Source organism: Ochotona curzoniae, unplaced genomic scaffold (assembly GCF_017591425.1).
Source record: "Ochotona curzoniae isolate NIBS_2020 unplaced genomic scaffold, NIBS_Ocur_1.0 contig_908, whole genome shotgun sequence".
In the NCBI taxonomy this organism is placed as follows: domain Eukaryota; kingdom Metazoa; phylum Chordata; class Mammalia; order Lagomorpha; family Ochotonidae; genus Ochotona; species Ochotona curzoniae.
In genome coordinates, this window is record NW_024466607.1 from 18,381,786 (window position 1) to 18,407,026 (window position 25,241).

The 25,241-nt window shown below is 56.9% G+C and overlaps 2 protein-coding genes across 6 annotated transcripts in view; one reads left to right on the top strand and one right to left on the bottom strand.

Annotated features, from left to right (window-relative positions):
* Positions 1–15,751, top strand: part of CACNA1D (calcium voltage-gated channel subunit alpha1 D) — a 419,352-nt gene extending 403,601 nt beyond the window's left edge. For 4 of the 5 annotated variants that reach the window (XM_040994635.1, XM_040994637.1, XM_040994634.1 and 1 more), the window contains 8 exons: positions 7,387–7,506; positions 8,175–8,542; positions 9,078–9,104; positions 9,877–10,026; positions 10,422–10,585; positions 13,413–13,534; positions 14,668–14,988; positions 15,253–15,751. In XM_040994635.1, the coding sequence (XP_040850569.1) occupies positions 7,387–7,506; positions 8,175–8,542; positions 9,078–9,104; positions 9,877–10,026; positions 10,422–10,585; positions 13,413–13,534; positions 14,668–14,988; positions 15,253–15,546 (1,566 nt within the window). In that variant the 3' untranslated portion in view covers positions 15,547–15,751. The remainder of the gene's footprint in view (positions 1–7,386; positions 7,507–8,174; positions 8,543–9,077; positions 9,105–9,876; positions 10,027–10,421; positions 10,586–13,412; positions 13,535–14,667; positions 14,989–15,252) is intronic. The other variant, XM_040994639.1, reaches the window with a different exon arrangement.
* Positions 15,752–16,339: 588 nt separating this feature from the next.
* Positions 16,340–25,241, bottom strand: part of CHDH (choline dehydrogenase) — a 28,589-nt gene continuing 19,687 nt past the window's right edge. Inside the window, exons 2-8 of the mRNA XM_040994642.1 lie at positions 24,399–25,141; positions 23,794–23,945; positions 23,370–23,499; positions 22,548–22,682; positions 21,524–21,666; positions 21,104–21,206; positions 16,340–20,428 (exon numbers count right to left, since the gene is read on the bottom strand). Coding sequence (XP_040850576.1) covers positions 20,010–20,428; positions 21,104–21,206; positions 21,524–21,666; positions 22,548–22,682; positions 23,370–23,499; positions 23,794–23,945; positions 24,399–25,095 — 1,779 coding nt within the window. The 5' untranslated portion in view covers positions 25,096–25,141 and the 3' untranslated portion in view covers positions 16,340–20,009. The remainder of the gene's footprint in view (positions 20,429–21,103; positions 21,207–21,523; positions 21,667–22,547; positions 22,683–23,369; positions 23,500–23,793; positions 23,946–24,398; positions 25,142–25,241) is intronic.

Genomic DNA, 25,241 nt, shown 5'->3' on the forward strand with positions numbered 1-25,241 from the left:
CTTTGGGCCATCCTTGACTGCTTTCCAGGCTGCAAGCAGAGAGCTGGATGGTGGGAAGCAGGAATGCTAGGATTAGAACCGGTGGCCATATGGGATCCCAGCACTTGCAAGGTCAGGACTTTAGCCATTAGGTTACCGCGCTGGGCCCATAATGCATCCTTTTTAAAGCTGGCCGGTCTGGTGAGGAGCCAGTCCACACCAGGCTGACCCCAGGGCTGGATGAATACAAGGCTGTGCCCACTCCTGTCCACTCTGTCTCTGAGGACCCCTGTGACCAGCAGTGTCCCAGGTCTAAGCCCGCATACTCATAAGCCCCTGCATAAAATGACCCAGGTAACCCAGCTGGGTAGTATTTACAGGCCTTTCTGCCTGTGCCCTCTAAATAAGGGACAATGGGGAAAATGTGACTTGCCAGGTAGAACATAGGGCTGGTGGCAAGCAAAGCAGGTTGGACCAACCTTGGCTGCTCCCTCCTGAATGCACAAAGGGAGCCCGGCTCCGTGGCACTTGGGTTCTGGTCCAGCAGCAGAGGCCTCTGTCACTTCTGTTCATGGCAGGAAAGTGTAGCGTGCGGTGTCCAGGAAGGTGTGAGAGGGTACATACCTGTGGTACTTAGCGTCATCAAACATACCCGGCACACTGGCTACCCAACACCAGAATCCACATTGCTAAACCCAGAAGCTCCTGGACACAAGTGATGATGCAGGTCATCCTAGAGAAGCAAAGGTGAGATGGGGTGTCAGGCTGTTCTCAGCCTGCACTGTGCTGCATTCAGATAGGCCTACCCACTTAACAAAAACTACACAGGATTATCAAGTCCTGCATGCTTAGCTCTTCCATCTGGAGACTAGCAGTGGTGTTCAGAAGTGTTGGAGCAGACAGGGAGCTGTTAAGCAGGAGTGAGAGGGTCTCGGTGACTGTGACATGCCAAGACCCCAGGAGCTCTGATGCATGGAAGCCCAGTTCTCTACATGAGGGAGTGTGCTACGGCTTCCCACTGGTTTCAGGATGGGTAGGTCCCTAGAGGGATGCATTTGCTTTGGCACCTGTTACCCTAAGAGAACAGGAGGGCTCGTCACTCGAAGACGATTCTTCCAATCATGCTTTCACCCACCAGTGAGGGACTTTTCTCCCCAAAGTAGAAGAATGGTCAGTAGGACCACAGGTGTCCTAAGCTGGGTGCCGAGGCTGGCCCTTGAGCGAGGACAAGGCTGCGTGGTGGAGGATGAATCATTCTTCCAGTTCACAAAGATTCCTGTCCTCAGGACTCTACTCTTTAAAAAAAAAAAAAATCATTGGAGAAGCTTGCATACTAATACTTAATTAAAAATTAAAATTAAGACATTTCTAAAACAAGAATATGCAAGCACAAAGACTCCAGGGTGATGACATGACTGTGCATCACGTGGCCTTGAACAACCTCACTGTGGTCATGTGAGAGAAGGACGGAGTTCAAGGCAAAGGACGGCCTGGTCTGGTACGTTTCACAGTGGCCTTGCGGAGCCCTGTGCAGGTGGCTTGCAATGCTCTGAGGTCTCAGCACACATGGCCTCGCTTAGCGAGGGGTGAGTCTCGAATCTTCCTTACAGGCAGAGGGTAGCAGAGGTTGCTGGAACCTTCTAATGAACTCCCTTGTTAGAGAGGTGCCTGCCCAGTGGCAAAACCCTGCTCCCCAGGTCACCCCTGGCACCCAGGGCTGCCTGTGCTCCATACATCCAGTCATGTTGGGACTGAACCCCATGGTGTAGCCTCCTCTCACTGTACAGATCTGGAGGAAGGATGGTCTAAGCACCCAATAGGAAGCGTGTTTTAAAAACCTCCTCCCTCCAAAGTGTACTTAACAGAGGATGGGTTTCGGGGACACCTGGTGATCAGCTCTCTCCTTTGTGCTGAGGGAGGGACATGCTCCATGAAGTTAGTGGACTGAACGGGAGCCTTGCTGAGATGGCACCCCACTGTTACGGTCATAGGCAAATGTGGGATATGAGCCAGACTCGGTTCCAGAACGGGGCACGGGGGAAGCATTGCTTTCTCACCGCTGGTGTGGCATCACAGGCAGGCCTTGACTGCCCTTGGCCCATGGCATTAACCCCACGGGAACACTCTAGGTTCTCCTTTGCTCCCTGGGGTTCTAGTGGTGTACAAGCAGGTGAGCTCAGAGAGTGAGGCAGGAAGGTGTCATCACGACACAGGTTGTGACTCGAAGCCCCTGCTGGGCCCGAACTTGACAAAACATGCTTCTCTGTTACCAGGAGACGTGCCCTCCTTCCTCCTGATTCTGGTGTTGGTAACCGAGAATCCAGGTGCCACGAAAAGAGATAGCTGGGCAACGTGGAAGCCGGCTTAGCTGGCTTCATTTGACCAAGTGGCATAGGCCACTGCAGCATACACGGCAGAGTGCCATGTGCTTGTGTGCCCGCTGCCTTTTCATTGAGAGCTGGAGTCACCAGAATGACTAATGGGGTGCGGTGCCTATGACTCGGACATGAGGGCTGTTCTCAGGGCCACACAAAGGCCACACCGTGACATTTTCCCTGGAAGAAGGCAGTGACAGCATGGATGGGTGTTGCCCGTGTGTGTGCATGTGTGTGTGCACACGCGGAGGAGGCAGATGAGTGGGTTTATTCTGTAAAGAATGTAATTCCCAATTTGTTCTTCAAACGGAGCTGCCCTGCAGTCACCCTCCCTGCCACCACCCCTACTCATCCAGTGGGAGCTGGCGCCCGCCAGGAGGTGAAGCAGAGCTTGCCATTAGCAAGCTGCCTGCATGTGTGTGTGTGTGTGCAGGGCCAGCCTGGGCCTGCCTGTGACGGGAGCCAGCTCTGCCAGACACGACTCCTCCTCGGGCGGCAAGGCTGCCAGCCTGGCATTCTTACAGCCTGAGATGAGCTGCCCGGCCCAGTCCCCACTGGAGACCTGCCTCTCCCTGCTCCATTGCTACAGCGTAGGTGCTCATGTGGCTCTCCGGGGTGTGTGTGTCTGACTGTGCTCTGAGAGCTGGCTGCTGTGTGTGCTGGGGTTGGCTGAGGGAAACGGGTGTCCGAAGCATCTCAGGTATTCCGGATAGGACAAAGTGGGCAAGAGCAGGGGAGCTAAACGAATGTCTGTATTAGCAGTCAAAGTGTAGGGAATTTTTTTTTTTTTTGCAGTTGCTTCAGAAATGTTTAGATTCTAGAGTTTGTTGTATTTTTCTTTCCTTATTGTTTTTTTTTTTTGGATTACATATGCAGTAGAACAAGTATCTATAAAACTCCAATTAAATGGTGTCTAAAATTTAAAGCAGCAGACTACAGGCAAAGCGCCAACATGTCTTTTTAAAAAATATATATTTATGATAACATCTAGCTTTTTAAAAACAACCAGAAACTAGGCTTGATTCTGTTTAATGTTTTATAAGATTGGACATCTTAAAACAAGTTGTTAATGTTCCTATTTTATAGCCATCCTGTGCTTATTGAAAACCATAATTCTACTTGGATGGCAGTGGAACAACTGTATTGGCTCCCAGTCTGTGGGTTTTAAGTGCTCATGAGCAGATTTCAAATGAAAATGCTGTTTTGCCACTGGAGGTAGATGCAGATCTGAAATGTGAAAGAATGGGTGGTTTTACTGATTGTGAAGTGTTTCTTTCAAAATAAGTCTTTTCTAGCGCTGTGAAAAACCAGTAGGTTTTTTCAAAGATGTAAGATAAGTGTTTTCTGTAGTGGGCTGTTATTTTTTTTGTTTTGTGTTTTTTCGGGGTGGGGGGAATTGGAACTTGTGCCTCTGGGATTTTTTGGAGCAGCCTAAGCAACTTTGAACTTGAAATGTGTGCTAGAAAAATTCCATGACCATGTTTCATGATCTGTAATCAATTCAGGGTGCTGTGCTTACGCTTTGTGTTGTGTTGGGGGCCATCTGTTGCCCTCACTGTCTTAGGAACACCCAAGGCTCCCCCACCCCCATCACACGTGACACAGGAAAAGGCCATGCCAGTCTGCAGACAAGGTGTGCCTTTTCCTGTGCGGAGCAAGTGGAATGCAACTACAATCTCTAAGCCCCTTGCTCCCGTGTTCTGGGAAGAGCGGCCAGCCCGTTCTCTCCCCCACGGGTGCCTCCTTAAGAAACACATCGTCCTGATGCGTCCGTGGAGGTGGCACCTCCGGCTGCCTCTGCCGCTGACCCTCTCCGCGATTTACGTTGCACACATATTCTCTGTCCTGTCTGTCGCGCCGTCCCCTCAACAGAGCCCTAACCCCGTGCACCATGAAAGATGCGCTGCAGCCTGTTTCTGTTGTTGTCATGCAATGACGTTACCTGTATTTCAGTGAAATGTCAACCCATCAAACAGAGGATGATGTTGCAAATGACCCAAATAAATAGTTTTCTATTTCTTTTACTCAGACTTAGTTCAGTGGGTTTCATGGTAGGGACCAGGACTGTCTGTTGCAGGAACCCAGAAGCAGTCCTGACTGCCATGCCTTGGAATGCTGGTGGCCATGCAGCATGCCCCTGGACGCGTGGATGTTAGTGTGTTCTGCAGGAGCTGTGGATGGCGGTGGGGAACTCAGACGTAGGTTCTTGTTCCCAAGCCATTGCTGTGGAACCAGAGCCACCTCCCCAGCAGGTGGAGGGGCAGACAGTGGGGCCCTTGCTTAGTTTGCCCATCCGTGGATGATGGAGCCCTGGGAAGATGTTGCGCCCAGCAGCCGCAGGCCAGGCAGCACAGTGCATCCGCACCTTCCTTCCCACACGCACAGCTCTGCCGGCACCAGAGGGGTTGTTCTGTTTCCCCGGAGTGGCCAAGTGGGTCCCCCCAGAACCAAATGACTTGGGAATCCTGGGAGAGGAGACGTGTGTGTGTGTGTGTGTGTGAGAGAGAGAGAGAAAGAAAGAGAAAGAAAGAGCAAGCGAGAGTAGCGCTCAAAGGGACCAGAGTGAGGAGTGGCTTTGCTCACTACACCAGGAACCCTTGTGCTTTTGGCCTGGAACATGTCTGTCTGTCCCTATGAACCACAGCATCTGTAACCTTAAGGCCAGGACTCTTGGCACTGCCTTCACCCCCACAGTGTGTGAATGGAAAAGGCCTGTGGCGGTCCACTCTCAAAGGGTCACACTCCATGGCTCTACCATTTTTTTTTTCTTTAAGATTTATTTATTCTTATTGAAAGGTAGAACTACAAAGAGAAGCAGAGACAGAGAAATATTCTCTGTCCACTGGTTCACTCCCCAAGTGACCACAATGACCGGAGCAAAGCCAATCCACAGCCAGGAGCCCCCCTCCACGTCTCCCATGTGGTGCAGTGTCCCAAGGCTTTGGGTCATCCTCTGCTGCTTTCCCAGGCCACAAGCAGGGAGATGAATGGGAAGTGAAGCAGCCGGACATGAACCAGTGCCCATATGGGATCCCAGTGTACACAAGGTGAGGACTTTAACCACTAGGCTACTGCTCTGGGCTCTAGTCTACCCGTTTTAGTAGAGTTATCTCATAGACTGGGGCTAAGACCAACAATGCCACTGTTATAAGGATCTCTGGGGAAGCTCCTGTAAGAGCCTCTATTTTTTTTTTTTCAGATTCATTTTTACTTCTATATGAAAAGCAGGGTTACAGTGAGAAAGGCGTTTCATCTGCTCAGTTTACTCCCTAAATAGACACAGTGGCCAGGGCTGGGCCAGGCTGAAGCCAGGAGCTTATTTGAAGGTCTTCATATGGGGAAAGAGATCCAAGCACTTGGGCTGTGTTTCGCTGCTTTCCCGGGCAAGGAGCTGAATCAGCAGGACAGCATTGAGACACAAACTGATGCCTGTTTAGTGGATGCCAGCATTGCAGGTAGAAACTTGCTATGCCCAAGTGCCAGCCCGGGGAGTCTAGATTAACTCTACCAAGCCTGGTATAGCTAAAGACTGATACTAATCACTTATTTTTACTTGAAAAGCAGAGATACAGATGCTTGCCCAAATACCCCTTCACGCCCCACATGTCTGCAGCAGCTCCTGACTGTGGCTGCAGCCAGGATCCGATCTGGGTCTCCCACGTGGGTGGGGGGTGCTCGGGAACTGGAGCCATTGCCTGCTGTCTCCCAGGAGTCACACTGTAGGAAGCTAGAAGTGGCACTGGAACTTGAGCAGGGCGCTCCAGTGACACCTGAACCACCGTGTCAAGTGCCCACCCCCAGAGGCCCATTTGGAGAATGCCCATACTGGGAGAGGACCAACCCTACTGGCTCTGGCACAGCTTTCCTCTCTTCCAGGTGTATGTCCAGGGCATAGTCACATGTTTTGTCCCTATCTTTGCCACAACTACCACCCCATGTAGATACCATCCCATGTAGAATACTGTGGAGGAAGGACCCCACCCCAGCCCAGTCCTGCTTGGTAACCTGCCCTGAGCTGGGAGCATTAACTGTAGTAGAGCCGCCTACCCACAGCTGAGCCCCTGCTGCAAGGTTCTGGATGGCTGCAGAGTCACAGCAAGCCTTCTGGGGATTGAAGAGAGACGATGAGAGAGTGAGCGTGTGTGTGTGTGTGTGTGTGTGTGTGTTGGAATAAAGTAGTTCCACGGTCCCTATTCAGGTTGGTGTGTGTTTTCTCACAACTGGAGACAACACCCTCCCTCATTAGCATATCAGAACTTTTTTCCCCAATAAGGGCAGTGGCCATGTCCCAACAGAGTGGGGACTGGATCTGGGAAGGTTGGACTTGGGGAGCAGGTAGTGTGCATGTGTGATGTCCCAAACTATCACCCCAGTGGAGAGGCATGTCCCATGCCCCTTCCAGGGGACAGGGAGCCAGTCTGTTTAATGCACACTCTCTGTCAGCAAGTTGTCAGCCTTCATACAGCGTACCTCGGATGGCCAGGTCTGTGTGCGTTTCTGTCCATCCTGTCCCAGTCTGAGCATGCTGGTGGCTGCAGTGTGTGTGTGACTTGCTTGTCCATGGCTTCAGAGCAGAGCCAGTGGTCCTGACAGCTGCTCGGTGTGCTTGTTGCCCTGACATATGCCTCTGGCCTTCCCTCCCTGCACATGGCAGGGGAGTGCCTGCCACCTGCCCACAACAGCTGTGCCCTCTCCTTATCCCATTTGTGGCTCTGGGAGAGGACTCCCTGTAGGTGACCTTTCCGAAGCTCATCCTTCAAGACGGAGGCGAGCGCTTGTGGCCATGGCAGGCCCTGGCACTGGGGGCCAGACAACATCGCCTGCAACTGGGGATGTCTACAGAGAAGGTCACTTGCCAGCTTCCAGCATACTGACTACACTCGGCCATGCTTGGGTGGCCTTCTGTTACAGACAGCCTTTGGAGAAGTCTTTCCCTCCCCGCCCACCCCTCTGGTGCAAAGCCACGCCCCAAGGTGGGATGCAGACTCCACAAGTTGTCTCACCACGTGTTCTGCCATTTTCCTTGATGTAGGCGGGATTAAGGACACTGCACGACATTGGACCAGAAATCCGGCGTGCAATATCGTGTGACCTGCAGGATGATGAGCCCGAGGGAATGAAGGGAGAAGATGATGATGATGATGTGTTCAAAGTAATTATCCTGCACCTTGCTACCCACAGTCACCTGGAAGGAGTGGGGCAGAACTGGAGTTTTGGACAACGAATGGTCTACAGAAGTCTAGAAAACATACACCAGCTGCTAGGGTCTAGGGGGCTTTCAGACCACTTCCTTCCCACCCCTCCTCACCAGCACCCCTTCTAGGGCCATGCCAACTCCTTCCCTGAGCCTGCCGCCCTGCTCCCCCTCTTCCCTGCAGTGTCACCCCCAAGGGGTTCGGTGGCAGCCATTGGCCACCATGGAGGGGGGGGATTCTGGATCCTGCCAGAAGCTGTCCATGTCACCCTCCTTCTCACCTGGAACAGCTCTTACCTGCCAGTACCTGCCCCCTACTCCAGCCCAGAGAGGGTGCCTCCTGGCCAACCACGGGGTAGCCCAGCAACCCAGCTTGGGCGTGAGTCACTTTAACCAGAGCGGCAGCTGAGAGCTTACTCCCAGCTCCAAAACTGGTGGGTGGGGCGGGGCGGGGCAGGGGAGGGAAGCCACACAGTCCTAGCTGACGGGCTGGTTGAAACCCTCAGATGGCAGGGATCGTACAGAGCTTACTCAGTTTGTTGTTTGTGTAGAGAAATGAGCTGACAGAGCTGGCCTGTGTTACATGCCTGTTACGTTACCTGGTGTTGTCTCCCGTTATTTTGCAGAGAAATGGTGCCCTGCTTGGAAACCATGTCAATCATGTTAATAGTGATAGGAGAGAGTCCCTTCAACAGACCAATACCACCCACCGTCCCCTGCATGTCCAAAGGCCTTCAGTTCCACCTGCAAGGGATACTGAGAAACCGCTGTTTCCTCCAGCAGGAAATTCGGTGTGTCATAACCATCATAGCCATAATTCCATAGGAAAGCAAGTTCCCACCTCAACCAATGCCAATCTCAACAATGCCAATATGTCCAAAGCTGCCCATGGAAAGCGACCCAGCATTGGGGACCTTGAGCTTGTGTCTGAAAATGGGCACCATTCTTTTCACAAGCATGACCGGGAGCCTCCCAGAAGGTCCAGCATTAAAAGGTAAACTTGGCAACGCATTTGCCCATGGAAATGTCGTGTCTGCCCTGGGTCTTGACACATGGAGGAGACTTCCTTTAGGCATTTGCATCCATCCAGACCTGAGAGTGCCACCAAACCCGTGGCCAGTCCAGGACCTAAAGGAAAGGGGGCCACTTGCTATCCTATAGGGTGCCCATTGGAGCAGCAAGCTCACCCATGCCAGGTGCAGCAGTGAGCCCTGGCACAGGGGTTGGCGAATGTTTTCCTGGAGAGGATCGCAAAGCCTTCTCTGCTGTGGCTGCCGTAACCCATCAGGGTGAGACTGTGTCCATAAAACTTCATTTGTGGGCACTGAAATTTAATCTGCCTGTTTTGATGTGATGAAAAGACCTTCCCCTTTTTCCAGTTCTTCATGAACAGGTGGCAACCTGTATTTGGCCCAGGAGCCATCAGGTGCTGACCCCTGCCCGGGAGGTAGCATGCTGTCTACATTTCTCACTCTGCTGGGGATGTTTCTAATTGTGTCTTCTTTCTCTGCTGTGCCTTTCCTGGATAGGACCCGCTATTATGAAACTTACATTAGGTACGTGCTGGTTGCCTAGATTTTACCATTGAACACGGTGCTGCTAATTTGACCGGCTGGCTTCTCTCACTGCCAAGGAAAGAGAAAGATTTCTCTGACACTTGCAGATTGAGCACATAGAGGGCTGCTCCTTTGTAAGCAAAGGGGTGTTCAGAATCGTATGCACACGGGATCTCACTGTCCAGTGGTAGCCACCTGTCAGGCTAAGCCCGGAGGCCTGCCCTTACAGCCCTCACTCCAGGGGCCCAGGCCTGGAGAACTGAGCAAGTGTGGCCACTCTTGAGGAAGGAGGATCGGGCATTTCATGAGAATCATCTCCACTATCTTCTAAGACAGAAGGCCAGGTCTTGTGGCTTATCTTGCTTCTGTAGCTCTTGACACACCTGCAAGTACATCCTGTCCCACCTGCTAAGGGTCTTCAAAAGCCCCAGGAGAGTTTGCTGTCGGGTGTAGTGCTTAAGATGCCAGTTGGGAGCACCTGGATTGGAGTCCCAGCTATGTTTTCAAAATCTGGCTCCCTGCTAGGGCTCACCCTGCTATGGGTTCCCTACCACCCACCTGGAAGTCTCTGATTGAATTGCTGGCTCCTGGGTTCAGTCTGCCAGTGTTGAACCAGTGCCCTCCTGCTGGAGGCAGGTGCATATAAGGAGAAGCCAAGACCCTCTCCCCCCCCCCCCCGCAGCCCTGTACCCAGAGACCTGACTGCAGGAACTGTTGTCTGCTGCCACCTGCCCAGGCTCTCAGACACAACCCCAACACCTCCTAACTGCAGGTCCAGCTCTGGAGATGAGCAGCTCCCGACCATCTGCCGGGAGGACCTGGAGATAGATGGCTACTTCCGAGACTCCCGCTGCCTAGGGGAGCAGGACTGTGTCAGCAGTGAGGAGTACTACGAGGATGACAGCTCCCCCACAGGGAGCAGGTGAGAGGTTTGGGCTCTCTCCCCTGCCCTGTCCCCTGCCTGCTTTGCAGGCCAGGAGCACCTGCAGCTTCTCTTGGGATTCCTCTGGACAACTCCAGGAAGGGTGGGGGTGGGGAGTGTGGGCACAGTGCATCCAGGGCCAATGGCATCAGAGTAGCTACTGACCCAGACAGGTGGACCCAACTTCCACCAGAGACCATCTACCCATGAGCCAGCTGGGAGGCTGCCCTGGGACAGTCATAGCCTGCCCATCAGCCCTCACAGCCTCCATCCCAAGCCCTCCATGTTGGTGCTCGTTCTCCAGCCACATAACACAAGAACCAGGAATGGACAGTGGGTGGGGAGTTTGCAAGGACTTGCTAACTGGACACCCCGTTTTTTACCCCATCCACTAGGCACAGCTATGGCTACTACAACAGGTACCCTGGCAGCACCTGGGACTTTGAGAGGCCCCGTGGCTACCATCACCCCCAGGGCTTCCTGGACGAAGAGGACACACCAGTTTGTTATGATTCCCGAAGGTCTCCGAGGAGACGCCTGCTCCCTCCCACCCCAACTTGTGAGGCCGTTTTCTGTTCTGGATGTATGCAGTGGGACATGGCTTTCCTTGCTTTCCCCTCCCTATTCCACAGGCCCAAACTTGCATCACTTGTACATCGCACACATCTGTCCAGTTGGGCAGCAGTGGGCAGCTTGTGGCCCTAAGGTCACCTGTGCGTGGCCATATGTGTGTGTGCTCGGTGGTGCCTGGGACATGTCCCAGGAAGGTGAGGGAGGGCATCCCTGTGCTTCAGCTGCCATCCACTTGGTCATGCTGTACCACTGGGGGACGGTTGGCTCAGTGCAGAGCTGGGCTGACTCTGTGGGCACCCAGGAATCAGTGTCGTCTTTGTCCCCTGTTGGCCACCTTCTTGTGTGTTTAAAATATATTTTTATTGGAAAGTCAGATATACAGAGAGGAGGGGAGAGAGAGGAAGATCTTCCACCTGATGATTCACTCCCCAAGTGGCTGCAATGGCCGGAGCTGTGCTGATCCGAAGCCAGGAGCCCGGAGCTTCTTCTGGGTTTCCCACTTGGGTGCAGGGTCCCAAGTCTTTGGGTTTTCTTTGACTGCTTTCCCATGGCATAAGCAGGGAGCTGGATGGTGGGAAGCGGGGCTGCCAAGGTTAGAACCGGTGCCCATATTAGAACTGGATCCCAGTTAGGCTACTGTGCTGGGCCTGTTGGCAGCCTTCTGTCACTGCCTTATTCTGTTGCCTTGACCAAGCCCTGCCAGAGTCCTGTGCTCACTGGGCAGGTTTGGAGGTTGCCTGCAGGATGGGGGATTTGGCCCAGGGCTGGGAGCCTGCTGCAGTGAGTGGCTGCCTTGTTGGGCTGGCCTGGGAGCTCCAGCTGGGTAAAGCAACTCCAGCAGCCCCACCAGCTCCTGGCTTTGCACATTGATCTGGGGCGGATGGGGCATTTGACCATGGCCCCTAGATCAGGCATTTCTGAGGAATGGAGTGTTTTTGAGCAGTGACTGCAGGCACAGCTAAGACACTGTGGCGGCCAGGCTTGCCAACTGTAGATACAGCATAGCATGGTATGTGGTTAGGCGGTGCCCAAGGGTATGTGCCTCCCTCAGACTATCCTGGCCTACTGGAGAGCAGAGGGGCCCATTTCTGTGGTTAATATTTAATTGCTCAGCCCCAAACACAGCTGCTGAATGGGGCCATTCCATTAATCATGAATACCAGATGAAGCCTCAGCAGGTGCTCCAGTGGAACAGGCTTTGCTGTGTCCTTGGCCTCTGCCTGGGGTGGGGCTAGAGCTGGGAGCAGGTGAATGTCCCAGCTTGGGAGGGGACCTTGGCCAGCAGAGGCAGCTCCCCAACCTCCCCCACTTGGTTGATTTCTGGGGGAGTCAGCATCTTTGTCTATCAGCTCAGACAGACCCTTACAGAGAGACGCTTGAACTCGTCTGTGTGTATACACCTGTCCTGGGATCACTTCCTGTCACAGAGATGACTGCTCAGGGCTCAGGAGGGGGTGGGGACATAAAGACCTATTTCAGAGACAGGAGGGCCCTGGCTCGAGTGAGTGGGACCCTTTTCCTGCTGAGCCCTGGGGCCTCACACACCTCACCTGTGCACACAGGCAGTCCGTCCTCTGTGGCCCCTGGGGAGGGGCTGCTGAAGGCAGCAGCCTGAGCCCTGGGTCGACAGCTTTGTGACATGGTCCTGGAGTGTCAGGCCCCAGAGCCCAGCACTGGCTCCATCTGGTCGGTCTCTGTTGGATCTTCCCAGGGTACCTGGGGAAGCCTCTCAACATTGGCCCTGATCTTCCAATAAGGAAGCCACCAGCCTGCAGAGCTAGGCTGGGAGATGCCCAAGTTAAGCACAGGAGCTACTGACATGCTTGGCTGTGCCTTGCTAACTGCAGACCTGCCCCACCCCCTGCCCCTGGGTGGAGTTCTGCCAGGAGGCAGCCTCCAGCTGGCGGTTAAAACCCCAGAGTTCAGCTTGCCTCTCAGGCCTGGTACCCTGCGAAGCCAACAGCAGTGGGTCGTCTGGCTGGCATCACACCCCAGGGAGACAGCTGCTAGCAGGCCAACCCTGGTCTTCAAGACAGCAGGATTCTTGGTACCTAGGTGGTCTATGTAGTGGACAGGCTGAGTCTACCAGTAAAGGCTCATGCCAACCAGGGCAGGTGGAGCCTTAAACCAGAGGTTGACACTTGGGACAGCTCCCAGATGAGAATGTGGCATCAGGAAGTGTCAGTGGGATTCTAGAAAGATCCAGTGCTGAGTTCACCATCAAACATGGGGTCAGGGCTTTTGCCCTCGAATAGCTGCACTCTAGGCTACCTCAGCCCCTTTTCGCAAGACCAGGTGGGCATAAGAAAGTCAGAAACTTGTGCTGATTTTTTAAAAAATGACTATTTCCTTGAAAGGTAGCGTAAGAAAGGCAGAGGAAAAGAGAGATCTTCCATCCACAAGTTCATTCTTCAAACAGGCCAAAGCTCAGGAGCCAGGAGCTTCTTACTGGTCTCCCACATGGGTGACAGGGGCTCAAGAACTTGAGTCGTTCTCTGCTGCTTTCCCAGGTGCATTTGCAGGGAGCTGGATCAGAAGTGGAGGAACCAGGAATCGAACTAGCACTCCTATAGGATGCTGGTGTCACAGGCAGTGGCTTTATCCACCATGCCAGAGTGCTGGCTCCTGTAAACTGCACTTCTGAAAACCATCCTTCCATGGGGGCTACTTCCTGCCTTCTGCTCCCCTGACCCCCTGCCGAAGCTCAGCCACCTCAGCACCCTAATCCCTTCTCTCACTGCCCTTGGAGTTCCCTGCCTCTGGGAGCCGCGTCCCCGCTGCCCTGACTTCACCACTCTGCTCTGACTCCTCAGCCCACCGCAGATCCTCCTTCAACTTCGAGTGCCTGCGCCGGCAGAGCAGCCAGGAGGAGATACCCCTGTCACCTGCCCTGCCACACCGCACCGCCCTGCCTCTGCACCTGATGCAGCAGCAGGTGAGTCAGCCACTGGCCACGCCCCCAGCCCTGGCATGCTCCCTTCCCCCACAGCTGCCCCATGACAGTCCTGCTGGAGCCTGTATGGCGAGTGCATAGAACTCACATCGGGTCCCAGGGCCAACTTGCACAGCCCACCTCTTCCCCGAGGGGCAGCCTGTGGTCCCCTACAAGGCTGGGGCCAGCCTGAACCCCACGGGCAGGACCATTCATTCTGCTGCAGCCCCTGCCCCTCACTTGCTTGGAGAGAGGGGTGTCATGAAGATAGGATTGTGAGGCCTCCCCGGCGTTAGGAAGGAGGCCAGCTAGCCAGGAGAGAGCTCAGAACCCGCAGCCACTCCTAGGGCTTTGCCCCTGAAGGCCAAGCACATGGTCCTTTTTCTTCCTGAAAATGCCCCATCGGCCATGTGGTCCAGCTCTGTTCCTGTGGGGGCAGCCGAGGGACAGACTGAAGTAAAGAGGACACCTGGTTGGATGCAGGTTGAGCCCCGGCTCTCGTCAGGGACCCTGCCTGATCCCCTCTACTCTGCCAGCTCTTTGCTCTCCTGCCATCACTAGGGATGCTAAGCTCCATTTCTGTCCCTTATCACTGGGGAAAATGTTTTTGTGAGGTCTGTCAGCAGGTACCATGAGCCACTCAGGCCCCGGGAGGACTCCCCAGGGCACCTGCCCCACGCTGACCAGGCCAAGACTGCCTCCCTCAGGTGGCCACGTTTCCTAGTTGACAGTGCACCTGTGCTGTCGACCAGTGGAGCCTCAGCGTCCCCTCCCCACTCCACCACCAGCTGCAGGGCAGGCACCCCAAGGTAGGCGTGCCACAGTGGAACTAGCTGATTCCCAGCGTGTGGAAGCAGTATGCTGCCTTTTAGAGGGGTTGCAGCAGGGCAGCGAGAGCCGCCCATGTTCACAGGGGCTCCGCAGGCTCCCTGGAACCCCGAGGGAACAGAATGGGACATCCACAGCACAGCCAGGTCTTTGTACCTTAGGCCCCGTCACTCTGGGAGCCCCACAGCAGGTGCACTCGGGCCTTCTGGGGAGCACACGCCTGCCAGGGAAGCCCCAACACGTGGCCGCCCTCCCTCAGAGCCTCAGGTCTCCCCCTTCCTGTTCCTCTTTCCCCCCTCGCCCTCCAGATCATGGCAGTCGCAGGCCTCGACTCGAATAAAGCCCAGAAGTACTCGCCGAGTCACTCAACCCGGTCATGGGCCACGCCTCCAGCGACACCTCCATCCCGGGACTGGACGCCATGCTACACGCCCCTGATCCAGGTGGAGCGGTCCGAGTCCCTGGAGCAGGTCAACGGCAGCCTGCCATCCCTGCACCGCAGCTCCTGGTACACGGATGAGCCCGAGATCTCCTATCGGACGTTCACGCCAGCCAGCCTGACCGTCCCCGGCAGCTTCCGCAACAAGAACAGTGACAAGCAGAGGAGCGCCGACAGCCTGGTGGAGGCGGTGAGTGTGGTGACCTCGGGCAGCCAGGCAGCCTTGGTCCAGCCCGGCGGCATCCACGGGAGCAGACCTGGGCGGCCTGCGCTGCCTTCTACCTGCTGTGCTGCAGGTGGGCTGCACCAGGCTGTCTCTGGGACCCTTGGCAGCCTGAGTCAGGGCACAGCTGGCCGAGTTCCCCCCACTCCAGGAGACCCTTCACCAGGCCCAGTGCCCAAGTGGACCCCTTGTACCACCACATGGCTTAAAATACGTTTCTCTCCCATGCAGGTTCTGATATCTGAGGGCTTGGGACGCTATGCGAGGGACCCAAAGTTTGTGTCAGCGACAAAACACGAAATCGCCGACGCCTGTGACCTGACAATCGACGAGATGGAGAGCGCGGCCAGCACCCTGCTCGGCGGGAACACATGTCCCCGAGCCAATGGGGGCATGGGGCCCATCCCCCATCGGCAGGACTACGAGCTCCAGGACTTCGGTCCCGGCTACAGCGACGAAGAGCCGGACCCCGGGCGTGAGGAGGAGGACCTGGCAGATGAGATGATCTGCATCACCACCTTGTAGCCCCTCCCCCCTTGCCACCACCCAGGTTGGGTGGGCAGACTGGCTCCAGCCTCGGGTGGGGCGCAGGAGGGCCAGGGAACAAGTGCCTCACAGTCAGCAGCGCCCAGGCCCACGCCGGGAGTGAACGTCCCCGTGGACTTGCGTGCAAGTGACGTCACGCCTCGAGGAAGCCATACCCGGTGGGAATGGGCGGTGGGCGGCAGGGTGAGGTGGTGCCCTCACCTGCCCGGTCCCCGCTGGCAGCAGGCCCGGCCCGCCCACGAGGATGGGCGAAGGTCATGGTAGCCCCGGGGGGAGGTGGAAGGTGCTGGCCACCACCACACCTGTGTCCTTACCTCAGCCGCGGTCCAGCATATCAGACCCCCACGGGGTCCCCACATATCTTATCCCTCGGCCCTTTCCCCGCCCTACGCACTCCCTGCTGGGCTGGCGTGATGGCGTCGAATCTCCCACCCTCCCCGCCAGCATCCTCACCAGGTGGCGGGCGAGTGGCAGTGTGGGGCTGCCCAGGCGAGGTTTTCTGCCGTGTGAAAGGCAACGTTAACTGGAACAGCGCACCTGCAACCAGGTAAACCCAGACACCGCCGTTTGTCTACAAGTCCAGATCCGCTGTACAGGACCTGTAACATACCCCCGTTTGTATTTGTAAAAGAGATGGTCTATATTTTGTAATTACTGTACCGTATTTGAACCACAGCAATATCCATGGGTCCCGACCACTGTCATTCCCCACTGGACACCTTAGCAAATCACTCGTTTTTACTCGGCCTATCCAGAAGTAGGAAAAATAGAGCCAGTTCCCGTTTATTCAGTGAAAACCCTTGGGGTGTCCAATTTTGAGTTCCAGAGAACTTGACATTACAGAAATTTTTTTTTTCCTAAACTATTTTGAGTCACTGTATAAACCTGTCTTTACACAAGATGAGTCACCAGCTGCTGGCTTGCGAGCTTTCCTTGGGGCGAAGGGCCCGTGTGGGTTTGACACTGACCCTTCCCTGTCCCCGAGGGAAGGACAGAGTGGGCACAGCCAGGCTTGTGGTTTATCTGCTGAGAGGGACGGACTGGTCCGTGGGGTTCTGTGCGTCTGGTGCAGGTGTGGGTGCCCACGGCGGGCCTGCTCTCACCCTGACGAGTGCTGGGGGCAGAACCAGAGGCTACTATGGTGGTCTTGAGGGTCAGGACGTGGGGTCTGTGTGGATCACGTGCTGCTGCTCTGCCCGGTGCGGGCAGGACCGTGTGTCCCTGAAGGCTGGCACGTGCCGGCTGTCTGTCCGGATGCAAACCCGCCTCTGGGGGGGTCACTCCGCCTGTCCAGGCTTCCTTGTCTATCCGTAGAAATCGCCGTCGAGCGGCCTGGCTGGGGCCTCCCTGCTCTTATCAGACAGGTACAGATCTTGGTTCAGAATTTTTCAGTAGTGCGTAGACAACCTGTTAGGTTTTTGTGGGGTTCTTTCTGGTTTTTGTTTTGTAAATAACAGCACTTTGTTACAAAAACCTTACAAACCTCTTCTTAAAGACATTCTTACTCCAGATCTAGGCAAAAACACATCAAGGTTTATAAATGACTCTTTCCTGACATAAATCCTTCTTTTTTTTAATTAAAATGCAAAACGTCCTTCAGAACTCAACGGTGTAATCATGTCATTCTCTCTGGGAGCTGTCTGTGCACAGAGCTGGTGCTGGGGGACCCAGGCTGACTGTACCCCGGCCGCAGAGCGCCAGCTCTCCTCAAGGGCTAAACCGCTGTCAACATTACCTTGGACTCCACGTCTCGCTATGGCACTGGCCTCCACCAGGTTCGCCTCTGCGTCCCGGGGCTGGTTTCCAAAGCCAGCAACTGACAAACTGGCATTTGTTAGCAGGCCATGCCACCAGTCCATATCTGTCTGCTCTAAGCCTGGTTCAACCTCTCGTCAATGATTAAATTTTTCTTTGTAAGAAAAGTCTGAGCTTGTAGAGCATTGTTTTGTTCTCAGGTTTTTTGCTTTTCCTGTGTGCTCACCCCTTTTGTTTCAGGCCAAGCTCTGAGAGCAAATAGCTCTCCCCCACCTGGACAAAGTGAGGCTTCCACGTCCACAGGAGCAGGAGTGCGTGCAGGGTTTCGGTCACCAGTGGAGACAGCGCCTGTGTTTCAGCAGCAGCAACAGGAACCTTCATCCCTGTTTGGGCGGGACCCAGAACTCCCTCAACAAAGCAGTGTCCTGGCCCACTGCACTTCTGCGAGAATGGGCCGCTCCTGATGCCCACCCCCAGCTCCACAGGTCATGGGCTCCAAAGATCCTCTCTACCAGGTCAGGGGACAGGGCCCAAGGGAAGGGGGCTGTGGGTGGGACGTGCAGTCACTGCCACACTGGGGCTGAGGAGGGTGTGAGCTGCAGAGAATCAGAATGCATGGACAGCACTGTGAAGGGTGGTGGCCAGGGCCTGGTCCCCGGGACACCCACTTCTGGTCATGCTGGCAGCCACTCCTGATGCCACCAGCTTCCCGTTGGTGCACGGGGCAGAGCCGCCCAGGACCCTGCTTCCTTCCTCCTGTGCTCTTCCAACCACAAGGCGTGTTCTTCCTCTTTTTAGCCATTGCAGGAAGGCTCTGGGCCAAGCCGTCCCCCCGACCCCCGCTCCCCATGAGGCAGATGCTGGCAGGGGCTCCGTGCACCCCACCCATGTTGTGGCTGGTCCTCCCTGCCCTGGCCCCAATGAGTACCTTTCTCCTGGGTGCTGCTATTGTCATGTGCTCCCCAAGTTCATCCTGCAGCCTTGGCCTGGGCGGGCTCTTACGAGAGGCACCTGTTGTACCCTGGAGCTCTCCTCCTTGCTAGGCCGCCAGCAGCAGCTTGGCTTGCTCTCCATCCGCTGTGCTGCCAGGGGGAGAGGCCAGCACTGTCCTGGCTGCTGAAACCACTTGAGGGTGTGGCTGACATCCTGGGCTCGCTGGAGCCCACCCTGGCAGTGGGGAGGGGCTGGAATGCGAGTGACTATCTTGGCTACCCACCTAACAAAGCCGCTGACCAAAGCAGCCATTGTCACGGAGGCTGATACATCAGGGAAGTGAAGGGCTGTGGCCTGCCACTTGTGCACCCGTAGCCCAGGAGGACCAGTGGAGGAACAGCCCTCCTCCCCCCGCCCAGGACACCTGGCACCTGCCCTCTTTGGCAGAAGGGAGTGGTAGAGTTGGCCTGGGGGGCTCCAGCGCCCGGAGGATGGCTGTGGAGCAGGTGGGAGGCCCTGTCTCTTGGCAGATTTAGTTTCCTTTCTTGAGCTGGTTCTCAGGATAGATAATAAGCAGCTTGCAGGTGAGATTAAAGTTTAACCACTTAATGTAACCAGGGAGGGGCGCCTGGCTTTGTTTCCTTCCACCTCGCTGCGGGAAATCTGAGGTGGTCTTGTGAACCCCTCAAAGCACCCTGACCCCCACAGAGGGGGCGGGACTCCTGTGCCGTCCCCCTTTCTCCTTACTTGGGGGCACAGAGCAGATTCCTATGCAGTGGTGGTTCTTCTCCCTGCCATCCATGGCTTCAGATCAAAACCAGTCTGCTACACAGCCAGTTTCCGTTCCCTCGGCAGAGCTGCCTGGGAACGGCATCGCCACAGGAAGCTAAGTCGCCCGTCACCTTATTGGGCTGAAAGGGGTGTAAGAAGCACTGCTGCCAACTGCCCCTGCCGCCCCCAGCACCAGTCTCCACAGCTGCCAGTCCCTTCACTTCAGCGTTCCTACAGGATCAGGGGGGCATGGCTGCCCTCCTTGGCCTCCCCAATCGGTCATGGCTGGCTGGCTAGAGTATCGGCATTAACCCTCCCTTGTCTGCGGCCAGCTAACCCCAGGGCTGGCTGCTCAGACAGGAAGCAGTGACCTGGTGCAGAATACATGCTGTTTCCTGCTCATGGGAGAACCTCGTGAAATGCTAACCCATGAGCCCACTGGCAGAGCAGCTGCCGTGCCATTCCTGAACGAGCACACCAGATCCCTGAGTGGGGATGCATCACAGAGCAGAGCCTAGGAGAGGTGAGGCAGTGATGTCCCAAGTGGCAAGGAAAAGTTGAAGCAGAGGCCAGCTACACCCAGGTGATTCCTTCAGCACTCCCGGCCTCAGCTGAAGCCAGCAGCTTGACACACAGGATGTCCCTTCAGAGGGGTGCCAGGGCAGCAGGGGCAGTGCTTCTGGGCAGAGCTCCCACCCTCAGGAGGGAGGCCCAGAAGGGACCACTTTGTTCGAGGCCTCAGGACCCAGGAGAAAGCCACGTGGCTACAAGACAAGGGCATGGCAAGAGCGAGTCCTCCACCACTGCTGGCCTGGCCACTGCCTCTCTGCTGTCCCTCCAAGGGACAATGCTGTGGAAAAGGAACTCGACCCACCTACTGGTCCTCGGGCTCACGTCCAAATTGCTGTCCAGTGTGCAGCTGCTGGCTTGAGGTGGGCTGTGCTGGCCTCCTGGGGCTCCCCTAGGCAGTTCCAGGCAGCAGCTCAGCGCTGGGCAGCCAGGGTCTTGGGGGCGTACACTGGGACGCCCTCGTCACAGAGCGCAGGCCGCCCCCGGATGATGTCAGCCGCCTTCTCAGCGATCATGATGGTTGGGGCGTTGAGGTTGCCGCTGACCACACTGGGCATGATGGAGGCGTCAACGACACGGAGGTTCTCCACTCCGAGGACCCTGGTCTGTGGATCGACCACAGCAGTGGGGTCGGAGGGCTGGCCCATCTTACAGCTGCACGATGGGTGGTAGGCGCTGTCGGCTTTGGCCCGCACAAAGGCATCGATCTCTTGATCCGACTGAATGTGGCTTCCAGGCTGTAGCTCCTCTCCCCGAAAAGGAGCGAGGGCTTCCTGGGCAAAGATCTCTCTGGTTAACTTCACACACAGGCGGAAATCCTTGATGTCAGTCTCTGTGTAGGACAAAATGGGTAAGGCTCAGCCAGCTGGCCCGCAGCCACAGGAGCCTGTTCCCTGCCCACCAACGGAGGCTGGTGCTGCAACCCCCTAGAGGCAGCAGCTGCTCACCAGACTCAGCTTGTCCAAGAGATCTGGATTTCAGTCTGACTCTCAAGTGAGAGAGGGAATAAGCTCACCATCCCACCTGCCCCCTATGCCCCATCCCATGGCACAGCTGCGAGCGATGTGCAGGGCTCGGGTTTGCTGCATGCAAAGCAGATGAGCCCAGCTAGGGTACCTACTGCTGCCTGGTGCCCAGGGGTGGGCAGGGAGCATGCTGTGGGTAGTGTCCACGGGCTCCTGGCTCCTACTGGGAAAGCCAGTCCTGGGGCTGCCACTGCCACTCCGTGGGCCCACACACCTGGTAGACTACAGAATTAAAATGAGTTTTATTTTGGTGCAACTTTTTTTGGAAATCCATGAAGTTTTTCCATTGTATCCACATATTATGATTTTTAAAAAATCCTTTTGCATCAAAATAAACTCAGAGCCTTCATGCCACTTCTTCGAGAGCTGTGTGACTTTGTGGCCCAGAGTGACAGGGCAGGGAAGGCAGAGGACAGCGGGGCCCTGGCTTCCTGACACCCCGATTCAGGGGTGTGAGGGCAGGAAGATGGCCTCTGAGTTACCTGTGGACAGGTAGTTGGGCTGGATCACAGGGTGGTCCTCAGGGTTGGTGCTCCTCAGCTTGAGCCAGCCCACGCTTGTGCCCCTCATGGTTCCCACATGCACCTAGGAGGACCAGAGCAGCAGGGCCAGGCCGTCAGCGACCCCTGCCAACCACAGCGCAGGACCTGGGAGAGGCCCCCAGCCCCTTCTCCAGCCCCTTCCCCAGCGTAGGTGAGATCAGACGTGACGTGGCAAGCAGTTCCAGGGCAAGGCGGGGCTGCTGGTCTCATCTTGGCCACCCACCACGTGCGCGCTGCAGTGCTGTCACACTGTGTTCAGATCACCCCCGCCACCTCCTGGCCCCACTCAGGCACACCGAGCGCCCGAGAACCTCAGTGTCAGACAGGAGGCATCCCCAGGCTGGGACTCCACCTGCTCACCTGGTAAGCCTCCTGCTGCGTAGGGACCCGCCCGTGGTCAATCACCTGAGATGGCAGGAAATGGAACTGGATGTCTGGGTGGGGGATCCCAGGCTGGCTGCGAATGAAGCCACCTGTTTCCAGGTGGGCTGTGGCTCCATCCCCTAGCGGTGGCGAGAGAACAAGCTGGAAGAGCTGGTAAGGACCCTACAGATGGCCACCACCTCCTCCTTCCTGGGCAGCTCCCTCTGTCTTCCTGACTGCTAAGTGGGCCTCCAGACCCCAATCTGACAGATGCCCGCACCTGCCTCCTCTTCCCCGGCGGGGGCTCACCTGGCAATGCTACATGTATCAACTACATGCAGGGCTCAGTGCTCACCCAGTGCCAGCTCCACTGGCTCTCCACACCAACTAGGGCAGCACACAGCAGTTGTATGTGCAAGAAAACGGATGCCGTTTCTGCAGCCTGGTACCCCAGTCTCCCCTCATGCACATCCCCTCCTAGCTTCCCAAAGGCATCTCTCGGGCCCGGCACAATAGCATAGTGGTTAAGGTCCTCCCCTTACACACCTGGGATCCCATATGGTTGCCCGTTCTAATCCCAGCAGCCCTGCTTCCCATCCAGCTCCCTGCTTATGACCTGGGAAAGCAGTCGAGGACGCCAAAGCCTTGAGACCCTGCACCCACATGGGAGACCCAGAAGAAGCTCCTGGCTTCAGATTGGCTCAGCTCTAGCTGTTGCGGCCTCTTGGGGAGTGAATCATCGGAACATCTTCCTCTCTGTCTCTTCTCTCTATATATCTGTCTTTCCAATAAAAATAAAAAAATCTTTTAAAAAGGCATCTCTCTGGGCCACCCCCATGCAGGGCAGAGGAGAAGCAGGCCCTAACCAAGGAACCCCCATCCCACCCCACCTCGGGGCAGACCTGGACTAAGCTTCCTGGTACAGGCTGTCACTTCCAGGGAGTTACAGTTTAGCTGCATGCCCAGCACCTTGTGGCCAGAGCCTCTGCCTGCCCAGCTCCGTGCGACCCTGTGTGCCCACCTGAAAACTTCCAGAGCCACTGCAGACCGATGCGGGCCTTGCGCAGGGGCTTCTGTGCGGAGTGCAGCGTGATGGGGCGGGTGCACGCTTGCTGGACGTAGATCTCCAGGTGGTCCTGCAGGTTCTGGCCCACCCCTGAGGCCGGGAGAGCAGAGGAGGGTAGCTAGGCGTCACCAGGGACTCCTCAGGACCCCACTCCCTCCCCACCTGGGGCCACTGACTTCCTGCTCAGCCCCAGGCTAAGCACAGAGGTCTCTTCCTGCATTCCTGGCTAAGTCCGGCTCTCACTCAGCTGCTGCGAGGGCCACCAACCTGGCCACCTGCCCTTGGGCAGCTGCACAGGTGCCCTTGGCCAGCCCTGCTAAGCAGCTTCTCCTGTGAAGGTGTGGGCTCACTCCCAGGAGGAACCACACAGCCTTCCCCACAACTCCTGGCACAGGGGAGGTGGCCATGGACCCTACACCAGCTCATCCAAGCCCCTAGGGCGTGCCAGGTGGATACTTCAACAGACTACACCTGAGGAAGCCTGGTGTAGACAGAGCCCACCCACTGTGAACAGGGGGTGCAGGACCTGGAGTGTGAGGGCAGCCCCTACAACTCGGCTCAGGCCTCAGCCCCTAGCTCATGCTCCCCATCCAGGAGCTGGCCGCCTCCCAGCCCAAGGCAGCCTTGCTCACAGCTGCCCTAGCGACACGCTGACCTGGCAGCAGGCGACTACAGGGTGCTGTCCTCCAGGTGGGAGCCCCAGGAACATGGTAGCCGACCCCCAGCACCTGCCCACCCAGCCATGGGGAAAGAGGGTACAAAAGGGAGGGAGCTCACCGGGCAGGTGGCACACCACGGGGATGCCCAGCTTCCGGAGGTCATCGGCGGGCCCCACGCCAGACAGCAGCAGTAGCTGCGGGGAGTTGATGGCGCCTCCACTCAGAATCACCTCCTTGCTGGCACGAGCCTGGCAGAGAAGCAGCCAGGTCACGCGAGGACCATAGAATGGGTGTGGATAGGAGTGTGTGGTGTGCACAGTGTGGGCGGGGTAAGCTGGCCTGCCGCTAGGTGAAAGGGTTGAAACCTTCAGGCCTGCACCCCAAGACCTGAGGGGCAGGGACTCACATGGCATCCTAGCAGGCAGCAATCCTGGGGGCTGCCTCCCGTGGTGGCCCCAGGCCCCCGCTGCTCCCTTCCTGCCACAGGGAGGAGGTGGGACTTCCGCCACCCTGACACACACGCCCTCCTGCCCTTTACTCACCACACGGCTCTGGCCCTTGGAGACATATTCCACGCCCACCGCACGGGTCCCTTCAAACAGCACCCGCCTCACCAGCGTCCGGGCCTCGGCCTGCAGGTTGGGGCGGCTGAGGGTCGGGTGCAGGTAGGCGCAGGCTGCGCTCCAGCGCTTGCCTGCAGGATACAGCACAGGGGTTGGGTTGCTTTACCGTCCCTCCTCCACCCCTGTTCTTCCCAGCACCAAGGGAACAGAAGCCCCTCCTGCCCCGGGCTGCCCATGGCCACCTGCACGGCCAGAGGGCTGAGAGCACTCAAGCTGGGGGCCAGCAGCTCTGGGTGCACCCTGGCCTCTCCTGGTCTCTCCACGGAGAAACGGAGGTGGGGTCAAGGGCGCCGCTGGCTGCCTCGGACTCCACACCTGCAGCCAATGCTGGGCTTGGGCAGCTAACCCCTCACCGCCTGCAAGGCGGGAGCCAGGTACACCTGCCCCAGGCATTCCCATCCTAAGACCTCTCCCCGGACCTGTATGGGTTGCGTGTTGGGGGACAGAACGGGGGTGGGACATGACTCCTCCCTTGGACTGCCATGGGTGAGGACACACACACACACCACACCCCTGTTTCCCACCTTCGTGGATGGTCATGTCCATCCAGCCAAAGCCTTCCTGCTGGAAGCCGTTCATGTCCTCGGTGAAAGGGTAGCCGGCCTGCTGCGCGGCCTGCAGGAAGGCCTGGTGCAGCGGATGGTTGGTCTTGCCCCGCGACACGTGCAGCGGGCCCTCGCCGCCACGGTACCTGTCACTGCCCAGCTCGTGCGCCTGCGCCTTGCGGAAATAGGGCAGGCAGTGCGCGTAGTCCCAGCCCTGTGCGCCCTGGCGCTGCCAGCGGTCGTAGTCGGCGGCGTGCCCGCGCACATACACCATGGCGTTGAGGGACGATGAGCCGCCCCACACGCGTCCGCGCGGCCAGTACAACACGCGGCCGTCCAGGCCGGGCTGCGGCTCCGTGTGGTAGCACCAGTTGTACTTGTCGTCGCACAGGTTGGCCACCAGCGCCGCGGGCATGTGGATCTTCCAGGACAGCCGCTTGCTGCCAGCCCACACGTCCTTGGGCCCGGCCTCCAGCAGCAGCACGCTCTCGGCGGGGTCCTCGCTGAGCCGCGCTGCCAGCACACAGCCCGCCGAGCCCGCGCCCACCACCACGTAACTGAACTCTTCTGTGGTGCCCAGGGCGCGGCGACCCTGAAGCCAGCCTGGCGCGCCCACACCCAGGGCTCTGGCCAGGCCTTGGCGCGCAAGCCTACAGCTTCGCGGCACCCACCACATGCTGCTGGCCCAAGTCCTCTCGGATCCACGAATCAGCTGCAGGGTCCTGAAAGAGGAAAGGGGGCTTGAGCAATTCTGGAATCTGCATGCACGTTCAGTGATCAGTGCAGGGCTGGGCTGGCCACACCCCAAGTGCAGCGAGGGAC